Source organism: Dryas octopetala, chromosome 9 (assembly GCF_963921425.1).
Source record: "Dryas octopetala chromosome 9, drDryOcto1.1, whole genome shotgun sequence".
NCBI classification, from domain to species: domain Eukaryota; kingdom Viridiplantae; phylum Streptophyta; class Magnoliopsida; order Rosales; family Rosaceae; genus Dryas; species Dryas octopetala.
This window is the reverse complement of record NC_141374.1, coordinates 941,185-953,661: the sequence shown is the minus strand read 5'-3', so window position 1 is coordinate 953,661 and position 12,477 is coordinate 941,185. Positions and strand designations below refer to the sequence as shown.

At 35.0% G+C, this 12,477-nt stretch overlaps 1 protein-coding gene across 3 annotated transcripts; it reads left to right on the top strand.

Annotated features, from left to right (window-relative positions):
• Positions 1-6,354: 6,354 nt before the first annotated feature.
• TMT1 (tonoplast monosaccharide transporter1) lies at positions 6,355-11,897 on the top strand. 3 transcript variants are annotated; one of them, XM_086257249.1, is made up of 6 exons: positions 6,355-6,449; positions 7,293-7,415; positions 7,676-8,236; positions 9,138-10,084; positions 10,472-10,659; positions 11,191-11,897. In XM_086257249.1, the coding sequence occupies exons 2-6, from the start codon at positions 7,337-7,339 to the stop codon at positions 11,633-11,635; spliced, it is 2,220 nt and encodes a 739-aa protein (XP_086113375.1). In that variant the 5' UTR covers positions 6,355-6,449; positions 7,293-7,336; the 3' UTR covers positions 11,636-11,897. The 3 variants fall into 3 exon arrangements, with proteins under 3 accessions (XP_086113375.1, XP_086113374.1, XP_086113376.1); XM_086257248.1 differs by lacking the exon at positions 6,355-6,449 and adding an exon at positions 6,470-6,900; XM_086257250.1 differs by lacking the exon at positions 6,355-6,449 and adding an exon at positions 6,930-7,024.
• Positions 11,898-12,477: the final 580 nt, after the last annotated feature.

Sequence of the window (12,477 nt, the reverse complement as noted above, 5' to 3'; positions counted from 1 at the left end):
AGGAACCAAGAAGTAAATAACTCTAACTTCACTTGGTGGTGTAAGTGAAAATGAGGGACAATGATATATCTCTATTTATAGGCACTAGAGGGTTGAAAGAAATTGTAAATCTCCAATGTTGGACAATTAGTACTAACAATGCACAAACGAGGCTCAAAAATCGAAAAACCTGTTTGCACTCACAAAATATCCGCGGGTTGACCCATTTGAAGACAAGCGGGTTGTGCTCCGCGGGTTGACCCATTTGAAGACAAGCGGGTTGTGCGACCCGCTTTGGCTTAGAACCGGTTTGGGCTGAAATCAACGGCCTACATCGAAGTCCTTTAAAGATCTCGAATGGTCGAGAGTATAACGTGGGCCATGGATCCGATGCGACGCACTCACGTGGCTCCTCATTAGCTTGCTGTGTCAGTGCATCCTAGCGAATGGTGGTGCGACACGCGTCACACTGTCGGCCTAGTCAGCTTCCTTTCTGATTTCTTTTCTTTTTTCTATTTTCTATTTTCTCCAAACTTCATAAACTCACCAAAAATAGCTCAGGACTCCAAATAATTCCCCGAAAATTCTTACGGACTTGTAGTAATTAATCTTAATTTTCTATAACCTCAAAACAATAAATTGTTATCCAGAAAAATTACGAAAAATTCAACTCCAATGAATTTAATTCTCAAAAATAAATTCCAACTTGATAATCACAAAAATCACACTTAAGGGTACTAGAGCTCAACTCTAAACCTCTAATGGTACAAGTTAGTCATCCAAAAGACAAAGAAAAATCTATTTCCTTTAAGAAACCTTAAGCTTCTAAGTACAAAAGAAATTCAAAAACACGTGTTAACACACAATAGGATTGGAAAAATCCAGGGTGTTACAGTTGGCATTTCAAATTAAATGAATTTATGTTTTATATTTTTCTCTGTTGCTAAAACTTTGTTCCAATCCCTATTTTTTCACTCAAAGGGTTTGACTCATCTTAGGGTACCTTAGGAAATATTCTACTCGAGATACAAGTATTATATCCTACCTATGGTGAATGTCACTATTACGTACCCGGGTTTTGGGGAGTGATAGTAATGACAACGAACGTGGACGGCATATACATGCAAGTGTTCCTAGTGTCGTATGGCAAATCAATTTTCTGAGTTTCGTAGATCATGTCGCTCTGAGCCTGTTGAGTCGGGCGATGTTGATGATGGAGGTCCAATCTCCGGCAACACGACGATAGCAAAGGCAGTGATGGGAAATAAGCCCCAGCGCCAAAAAAATTAAGGGAGTGGGTATGTACTAAGGGTGGGGTAGGGCTGTGCAATATGGTGGGTGATGCGTGATGTTTAATTATTTTTCATAGACCTTGTTTTTATTTTAATTTTTTTTAATTTATCTAATTGATTTGTGTTTTTTTAATTTCCCTATATAATAGATTAACAGAACATGATGGTGAGGGCCACATTCTCAAGTTTAGATGGTTAATTGCAAAATTTGTTATATGGGTGGTAAATCTAAGGGAAAAGTGTGTGAGTCCTAGATACAAACATATAAGTGTGGAAGCATGGTGAATTTTCAATTTTAATTAACTTTTCCTTTAGTCCTAGGAACCTTAGGTTGGATGAGACATGAAAAACTAGAAATAGCATCAAGATGAAAAATTAACCTTGAAGACCATCTTGGATAGAACCCAACACTACTACAAACACCTTAATAAATATCAATGATTTACTAATATCTAATGGGTTAAAAACCAATAAGTCCAGCCATGATATCTAAAGTCCCCCCCCCCCCATAGATATCGCTTTAGAACTGATATCGTTAATATGATTATCCATATGATTTTTCATCTCACCAAAAAAAAATTGGATATCGTTTTTAAGTTCTTTCGATGTATTAAAACTCCTAAAACTGATATCAATGAATGGTTGGACATCGTTTTTGACTCAGTTAGATGTGTTAACGCCAACAAAATCTGCAAGTTTATAATTAATGATATCGCATTTGGATGAAAAATTGATATAAAAAAAGTAACTAAACATCGATGGGTGTATTAGAACTCATGTAGAAAGGATTTTAGATATCATGTCTTTATGGTAATTGGATGTGAAAAATTACGCACGACATCAAATTCCATCCACAAACTGATGTATAATATGTTTTGACATATCAGATTTTTATGGTAATTGGATGTGAACAAATAGGCATGACATCAATTTCCATCCACAAACTGATGTATAATTTTTTGTGAAATATTAGGTTTAAAAGGTCAACTTTGGGTCAAACCTAATTTAAAACAAAATTAAAATTTAAAACTAACTCAAAACCTTTTTATTTTTCAAATAAATTCCCAAAATCTCACAATAAGATCCCAAATAAAGATTTTGAAAAATACGGGGTCTCACAAAGACGAACTCACAACAGAAGATGCACTTTTATCCCCATAAGCAATATCACAATTTGCCGTACCTTCAATCGCAATAGTGATATCGTGAACTAGAAGGTCTATAAACTTGTTGTTAGCTACATTTATACACACCAACATCAAGTCAAAATCTTCTTGAGAATTTAGAACGCAACTGGAATATCCAAGAAGATAATACCGAAGAGTAAAGCTTCTAGGTCTTAGGCTATGGAACCTCAAACACACTGTATTCAACACATCCATAAAAGAGTTTTTGGGCAAGATACGGAACACCATCGTATCTAGCATGTAAGTGCAACAGGAAATTATATCAACGTCCATGACTTCACAAAAAAAAAAAAAAAAAACACACATTAGTATACTGAAACTATCATACAGATACTAAAACAAAAAGGATATCACCACAGGAAAAACATAAGAGCATCTCCAACAGTTTAGCTAAACTTTCATCCTTAGCTATTTTAGCTAGATTTTTTTAAAAAAACTCACACCAACAGCTTCTTTATTCACTTAGCTATTTTAGCTTTTACTTTTTGGTTACTCAAATCTAGCTAGAAGGAGAGAGAAGATAGCTATTAGCTAAATCTCAACTTTATATTAAAAACTGACATTGTTTTGTTGTCAACATTATTTTTTGGGTCTTTGTGATTTTTTTATATTTTAAAAAATAAAAAAAATCTTTTAAAATTAGCTAAAATAGAGAACATTGTTGGAATAAAATTTTAAAACTGGTTAGCTAAAATAACTTTTCAACTATTTTACAACAAATATAGCTAAAATTTATCTATCCTTGTTAGAGTTGCTCTAACATAAAAAGAACAACCAAACATTAAAAAAAAATAACAATGTAATTCTTAACAAGACATGAAAATAATCAAATTTACACTCAGATACAACCAAAAAAGACAATACAAACTTAAAAAAAAGAAAAAGAAAATAAACAACCTAAAAGTTGTATATGTCATACATATATGATAACAAAGCCGAATCACAACCAATAGAAAACTTAAAATCAACGTAAATGGAACAAATCAACAACTAAATCTACTATATAAAACTTAAAATTAACAGCTGTAGAACATAATCTCGAAAAAATTTCAACAAAAGAAAGCAAAAAAAACAAACAAATAAAATGACTGATACATGAAAAAAAAAAATCAAGCAAAATTGGAATCATAAACAGAGTCAATAGAAGAAAAAAACGTAATCTAAAAATTCAAATAACTTGAAAAAAAAAAAAAGGCGAATCAAAAATCAGAAAGCAAAATTTGAAGAACAATACACAGAGATTAAACAGCAACCAAGAATTGAAAAAAAAAAAAAAAAAAAAAAAAGAAGAACAAAATTTTAAACCTATTTGGATAAAACTTGAAGAGAAATCAAGCGAGAGATGATTGTCGAACTTGTTTGGATGTCTAAGAGAAATCAAGCGAAAGATGGTCGTCAAAAATTGAAATCAAAAACCAAAAACATGCCAAAATAGAAAAAGGAGTCCAGCTGCAACTGAAAAAACTGCCAAAAAAGGAAACATAAAATAAGGGTACATTCGTAAATTCCCGGTGCAATAATAAAAAAAATAATAGAAGGACAAAATCATAATTGAACACAATTGAATATTTAAAGTAACTCCTGCAATAGGTTGGGCGATTGAGTGTTATGTAATTTCTGATAATATACAATTGACTATTAAGGAATACCAAATTATGTATTGAGTAATATGTAATTTACAAATTATTTGTCGATTTATTTGTAATTTTCTATTTTTTATTAAAGTTTATTAAAAATAAGGTTTGATTTATAAAATTTTATTTGGATCTTTATTTTTATGAAGTTTATTGTATAATTGGTACCAAATCTGTGTTAACCTTTAAGTAGTATTATAGCTAGCCCCCTCCCAAAATTCCTAGCTCCGTTGACTCTAAATACTTTTCCCATAGTCTGCTTGAATTGGGTTACCATTTCCCCGCAAGGAACATCTCAAAATTGTGGAATATTGATTATTAAAACACAAATCTGTGTGTAAAAGGTTTTCTGTGAACTCTTTTGGGCAGGTGGATCTGCGAGCTATAAGCGACCTGTGAGTCAAACTTGCAAGCATAATATATATTTATTTATTAATTTATGGTCCCAAGTCCTGGTCCATGTGCCAAACTTAGAAACAACGTGGCACATACTGAAGGGGTCATTTGTTTAGTAATTTCAACGGACGCATAAGAGCATCATGACACGTTTTGTGATTGGTCAGTGCAAAGCTTGGCACCGCAGACTCACTCTTACCAGTCACCACGTTGTGTTGCATTTAGCTAGATTTAGCTAATGGTCACCTTTCCCCTATTTAGAAGCACACCCTTTGACAGGTAGATTCTACTAGTCTTAAATCTTTCCTCTTTCATAAATCAGCAATGCCAACTCAGAAGAATTTAAATAAATAAAAAATTATAATGTGTATAATAATTGTATCTAAACTTTAAACTTCTATTCTTAATAATTAAATATGTGTTATAATTTAAGTTGATTTGTAACATCATGTCACATAATAAATTTTTCATAATCTGACACATTTTTTATTGGAAACTTAGAGATCATAGTTGTGATGACTATTTTATGGGTGACGTAGATTCACAAGTAGATAAATGTTGTAATGATTGAAAAATAACTTATGATCTAAATTCTATTATAAGATAATTATATGGTAGAGCTAGCTACCAAATTAAAATGAATTGCCATGTTCTCGATACACATACATATATGTCTCTCTTTTTTCTTTAATGGGAGCTTTTGAAGATGCTATTTTACTTTCTTACCAATTGTGAATTAGGACCTGTTTGGCATTGCTTTTAGAATTATCAAAAGCGCTTTCAAATTAGTAAAAGCGCTTTTAATAGCGTTTGACAAAAATAAATAGAAGTGCTTCTGAGATATAAAAGCGCTTTTAAAGGGTTTTTTGAGAAGCACCTGTCAGGTGCTTTCTCAAGAAGCACTTTCAAGTGCTTTTATATGAACAACTTAGAAGTTTTATAAAATTTATATGTGCGCTTCTTAACATAAGCGCTTCTGATAAAAGCGCTACTAAATAAAAGTGCTTCTAAGAAGCAGTGTCAAACGGGCCCTAGGATCTTTTAGTTAACAAAGTCAATGTGTATACATATTTACAGAGTATAAGAAAACATTACGATATACATACATATCCCTTAAAATACATTCAAATACATTTAAAAAAACCGAATCAACCTCACAAATATTAAAATTTAAGTAGAAAATAAAAAAAATAAATTTAAGTAGCAACTACAGTTTTCAAGTGATCAATACCTACGCTAATCCATCGACGATTTAAGATCCGTTTGATACATGTGCCTAAACCGCGTATAAATTTTCTTTGTTGTTACGAAAGTTGTCTTTGTTTTTAGAATTAACAAATTAAATTTGTCTTTTTGAGGAATTTTAATTGAGAGTAAGCATAGGAAAGGTAAAGTTAAAAGCAAGTAATTAACAAATTTATTTAAATTTATACCCAATGAAGTCAAATTCAAATGGTACATGAAACTGATGAAACTGTGATAAATGGGGATAGGGCTTACCGAATTTGTGGTCCATTTCTATTCTATTTTTGGTTTCTTTCCTTGTTCTTTTTATGGCTTTTTTTTTTTTTTTTTGTTTCTTGATTCAAAATAAAAAATATATATCTATATTTGTGTTTCTTTTTGTATCCCCTCCAAAGTTTTCGACAAAAATAATATTATTTTTCTTCGCTGAGTCCTCCTGATTGACTTCTGGAGCCAGAGGAAGCGGAGAAAAGGAGACTGAAAAGGCGCAAAAGAAAATATATGATGATGATGCAAGCAACGGTGAAGTTAAGTGGGCAAAATAATCACGGAACAAGACAACAAAGAACCCATCTATTGAATCATTGACATTAAAACAAAAAAACAAAAGTTAAAAAGGAAGAAAAGAACCCATCTATTCTAACGAGGTAAGCCAAATGGTTTGGACTGTTTGGAATTGTGCTCCAAACTCCAAAGATTAGAGTTTTGAGTATTTGGTAGGTTCTACTTTCCACACTCTTGCATTGTCATGTTCATTTTAGTAAGTGGGATTCATTTTTATAAAAACTGTAGTTTAATAAGTACATGAAATTTTGAGGAAGGTGGTTAATTTCTGGGTCTCCAATTTCCAAGTGGTTCAGTGAGTCAGTCATCACTCTTGAATAGTGTTGACGGATGTTGAAGGGTTGTTGGCAAAAGCTGCTTAATCTACCTCTGTGACTCTGTCTCTCTCGATCTGTATTCAGTTTCTCAGGGCTTCTGGATCTTAATCTGCCAAATCATATTAGTAAAATTACAAAACTTGAAGCTGTCTTTGTCTGTATACCAAGATTCCGCCTCAGAAGCCAGCCACTTCTGACAATCACACAACACCCATTTTCAGATATTTACCTTTTTCTTTTCCGGAAGCAAAGATTACAGTGGCTCTAAGTTGTATTGTTGCCAAAGGTAACTCTCTCTCTCTCTCTCTCTCCCCCCCACACGGCCCCTTTTTTATTTCGGTTCTGGGTGTTCCATATTAGCTTACGTTTAGGACACTCTCTGTGCCAAGCCTCTCTGACCCCTTCCAGAGGTAAGCAATTAAACCAACTGAGTTTTAAGAATGTTCAGTTTGCTGATGTCCGAGGTTGTTCTAGTTTATTCTTGACCGTGTGTTTATCTGTTGGTTATGTTGGTTGTGGGTATGTTGCTGTATGGTGGTGATAAATTTTAGTGAATTTACATACCCATTATCCCTTTTGCTGTGAAGAATTGTTACCGATGAGTGAGTTAGATCTGGGTCTATAGTGGGAATGGTTGTTTATTTAATTATGTAATCTGGGTATTTCTTTCCCTTTCAGGTTGGCTTGAGATTGGGGGTTTCATTCATTCATTGGTGAAAAAGATGAAGGCAGCTGCGCTCGTGGCTTTTGCTGCTACAATTGGTAACTTTCTACAAGGATGGGATAACGCTACAATCGCCGGTACTTGTTGTTACACATTTCTATCAGTTTGTTTTAATTTTGAAGCAACACATGTTTGAACTAAAAGTGGAAGCCTTCTTGATTCTTGTTTTGGTAGCCTGTGCGCATTGGATTCATTCTGTTCGAAATTGTTTTCCCAGTAATTTTATCTGCTTTACCCAGTTCAATCACAGAGCTTGCCCATTTTTCTTTTTTGCTCAGTTCATGTTTTTCCTTCTTCTCATTTAATGCTAATATAGTTCTTCCTTCCATGTTATCAGGGGCTATTGTTTACATAACAGATGATCTTGATTTGGGCAGCTCTGTAGAAGGCCTTGTTGTGGCCATGTCACTCATTGGAGCAACAGCTATAACAACATGCTCAGGAGCCGTATCAGATTGGCTTGGTCGGCGGCCAATGTTAATAACGTCATCAGTGCTTTATTTTGTTAGTGGCTTGGTAATGTTGTGGTCACCCAATGTCTATGTACTATGTCTAGCAAGGCTGTTAGATGGATTTGGAATTGGTCTAGCAGTTACTCTTATCCCAGTCTACATATCTGAGACTGCCCCATCAGAGATAAGGGGAAGCTTAAATACTCTTCCACAGTTCCTTGGTTCAGGTGGCATGTTTTTGTCATATTGTATGGTTTTCGGGATGTCACTGCTGGCCTCGCCAAGCTGGAGACTGATGCTTGGGGTTCTTTCCATTCCCTCGCTTATCTATTTTTCATTAACAGTATTTTACTTGCCTGAATCTCCTCGATGGCTTGTGAGTAAGGGTAGAATGCTCGAGGCAAAGAGGGTTCTCCAGAAGTTACGTGGCACTGAAGATGTTTCTGGTGTGTTTCTTATTGCTAGTTTGCTTTTGTATATATGTAGTGATTCATGTTTCCAATTGCATAGCGTCATCTCTTCTTTCAGTAGATTCATAATTAGCATTGACTCAAACATTGAATTGTGCATGGTATTGCATAGTAAAATTCATATCCTATAATCATGCATGATTGACTGATCTCTATAAGATTCAGTATCTTTTAAGCCAAAATGCTGCATAATGTCTTTACGGGTAAAAGTTGCTGGGACTTGGGAGTTTCCTTGCCTACTTCGTGTGGTTTACCATTTAAGCATTATTGTTATTTTTATTTAGACAAATAGCTTTCCTCTTAAAAAAAGATGAAGAATAAAAGGTTTAGACATTTAGTTAATAATGCTTTTCGGAAAATGTACTACTTGTTAAGGAATTATGTTCTCAGATCTTTTTTTGTTCAGCGCACCACAGTGATCTGGTTTTATGCATAATATAAACAAGGAAACAACTGCAGGAAAATGTATACATGTTTACAAGAAGGTCCAGAGGTTTCTTGGACAAATCTGTTTCTTCGGCATGGTTCTACTTTTTCGCTTTCTTTGCTACATAAAGATTAATGCTTAGATTCTTATATGTTTGTGTTACATTAATAATACACTATCATTGCTGTTATTCTAGACTTGGTCTAAATTGTAAACGGGTTCTACAAGTGAAAAGTATACTCTGATTTCATATCCATACTAAGCCTTTGCAGAAATGTCTACATGCATAGGCTTTTCTATGCATGTATATCTATGGGCTGAGAATATGTGTGACTATGGCACCTTTATTGCTAATATTTCATCAAGATTTTGAGAGAAAATTTCTTTAATTTATTAAGTTTTTATGCCTAATTTATCATGTGAATCTTACAATTGCATCATGGTTTATAGGTGAGTTGGCTTTGCTGGTTGAAGGTCTTGGAGTTGGGGGTGAAACATCTATTGAAGAGTACATAATAGGCCCAGCTGATGAACTTTCTGATGGTCAGGAACCAACTGACAAAGACAAGATCAGGTTATATGGACCTGAAGAAGGCCTCTCCTGGGTTGCCAGACCTGTCACAGGACAGGGTTCTCTTGCCAGTCTTGTTTCTCGCCAAGGAAGCATGGCAACCCAGAATGTGTCTCTAATGGACCCTCTTGTCACTCTGTTCGGTAGTGTCCACGAAAAGTTCCCAGAGACAGCAAGTACACGTAGCATGCTTTTTCCTAATTTTGGTAGCATGTTCAGCACAGCAGAACCGCAGATTAAAACTGAACAATGGGATGAAGAAAGCTTCCATAGGGAAGGTGAGGACTATGCATCTGAGGCTGCTGGGGGAGACTCAGATGACAATTTGCATAGTCCATTGATTTCACGTCAGACAACAAGTATGGAAAAGGATATGGTGCCCCCTGCTTCCCATGGCAGTGCTCTAAGCATGAGGCGCCACAGCAGTCTCATGCAAGGATCAGGGGAGACAGTTGGTAGCACGGGCATTGGTGGTGGTTGGCAGTTGGCATGGAAGTGGTCTGAGAAAGAAGACGGGGATGGAAAGAAGGAAGGAGGATTTAAAAGGGTATATTTGCACCAGGAGGGAGTCCCTGGCTCCCGTCGTGGGTCCCTTGTGTCACTTCCTGGTGGTGATATTCCTGCAGAAGGTGAGTTTATCCAGGCAGCTGCGTTGGTCAGTCAGCCTGCTCTTTTCTCAAAGGAGCTTATAGATCAGCATCCTGTTGGACCTGCAATGGTTCATCCATCAGAAACGGCTTCTAAAGCACCAATCTGGGCTGCTCTGCTTGAACCAGGGATTAAGCATGCATTGTTTGTTGGAATGGGAATCCAGCTTCTTCAGCAGGTAGTGAATAGTTATAATAAAATTTTTTTTTTTTACTTTTACTGATTTGACATCTTGTTCATTTGGATAGCTAAAATGTGATACTAACCCTGCGTAACTTTCTGAGAGAGATGATTTGTCATCAAATTTATGTGATGTGATTCATGATATTTCCTTGGCCTGTACTAGGAATGTAAAAATGCCTGGCACATAAACTGTCCTTTTTCTCACATTATTCTTCATATAAATCTAGAATGAAAACGTATTCCTATTCTTTGCACATTAAGAATGTCTCCCTTTTGGTGAATTACATCTGTTTTTTTTTTTTTTTTGGTAATAATTAAGTTCATCTTATAATGCTCTTTAGGGTAAAGCTAATGACTAAAGTGTGCTTAAATAATTTTTCAGTTTTCTGGCATAAATGGGGTTCTCTACTACACTCCTCAAATTCTTGAAGAAGCAGGTGTTGAAGTTCTTCTTGCAAACTTGGGTCTCAGCACAAACTCTGCATCATTCCTCATAAGTGCATTTACAACTTTGTTGATGCTTCCTTGTATAGGTATAGCCATGAAGCTCATGGATATCTCCGGTAGAAGGTGATTTATTCTTCTGTACTTTGTTTTCCCTTTTTTGTTTTTAGCTGCAATTCTTCAGTTAGGGTAGCTCACATCCAAGGTCATACATTTTCAATGATATTCCTTGGAATAACTGACAAGTACGAATTTTCCTTGTCATATTGCACTAAAAACTGGTTTTTCTGTCAGAAAAAGCTAGTCTCCAGCTATTTTCACATTGTCTTATGTTTGAAGAAAATAGTTCTATGCACCCTTCTGGAATTAATTTCTATTTTGTAAATATGTCAAAATTTGTAAGATGTGAAGCTAAGGCCATCTCATGGAAGAAATTTATCTTGATACTTCTGCAGTTGTAGGATTTTTAACGATTTACTAAAATTAGGGCTCCCTCCTTGAGAGTATCAATAATTTAAAGGTTCTTCCAGTTGGCTTTAAAAATTTATTCCGAGTGCACATATCCTAAAGATTGAATTGGAAACTCTAGATTATTTTGTGTTTTACATGAAAAATTTTATAGTTTAAATCTTAACTAATGCACATTTATTATTGCAGGGTGCTGCTACTGACCACACTTCCTGTGTTGATAGTGGCATTGATCATCCTAGTCATTTCCAACCTTCTGAGCTTTGGTACAGTTCTTCATGCAGCATTATCGGTTACTTGTGTTATTGTGTATTTCTGCTGCTTTGTTATGGCCTATGGGCCAATTCCAAATATCCTCTGCTCTGAGATCTTTCCCACAAGGGTACGTGGTCTCTGCATTGCCATCTGTGCTCTGGTGTACTGGATCTCGGACATTATTGTCACCTACTCGCTACCTACGTTGCTTACTTCAATAGGTCTGGCTGGTATCTTTGGGATTTATGCTGTTTTTTGTGTCATCTCTTTCATATTTATATACTTGAAGGTCCCAGAAACCAAAGGCATGCCCCTTGAAGTCATTACTGAGTTCTTTTCTGTTGGTGCAAGACAAGTTGCCGCTGCCAAAAATGAGTAATTGACAACTTTGAACAGATTCCTACTTCAGTTTAGCCGTCCTCCATCTCTTCTGTGCGGAGATTTTGCTCATTGTACTGCATTTGAATATTCAAACAGGTTGACTCTTCAATTTTGATTGTGTATTTAACTAAATTATTTTTAGATTATACTAAAAAGCTTAGCAGGGATGGTTGATTTATTGACTATGGGGACATTGATTGAATACCCATGTCCTTATTTAAATAAAGCATTCAAGAGCTAAATATACTAGATTTTTGCCATGATTTTCTTGTTCATTTACATTTTGTTGGACAATCCTCCTTGAAACTTGAAAGATAATGCAAAATTACAAGGAAGATTCTTGCTAACTCATTGTAATTCTGGCACGGTAGCAAGACCTGCTTCTCAATAATCTCGAAACAGCAAATGCAACTCAGCTAACTCATTATGGAAATGATAATCAGAAAATTGGATCCCAGCAACCAAAATATCAGGTATATGAGAGCATACAACTAGAATCCTAAATATTGAGCCTAATCTACATCAAATAGATCTAATTATACTATTGCTAAACGCAGCTGAAATAGCTCATACAGAAACAAACTAGTTAATCCAAAAGGTTGATGTCTAAATAATTTCGAATCAAATTAATAAGAGTGCTAAAGAAACCTAGATCCCAAATACACGTGATAGTGACTCATGGTTCCATATCAGGCCACGCTCTAGGCTCATTTATTTATAACAAGTAAAACACACACATTCACAACCATATCATTTGGGATCCAAATTAGGATATAAATTTGAGATCTCTAACATTATTCAATTAACAAAAGGCAGCAAACTGCATGTGTCAAAAATTCT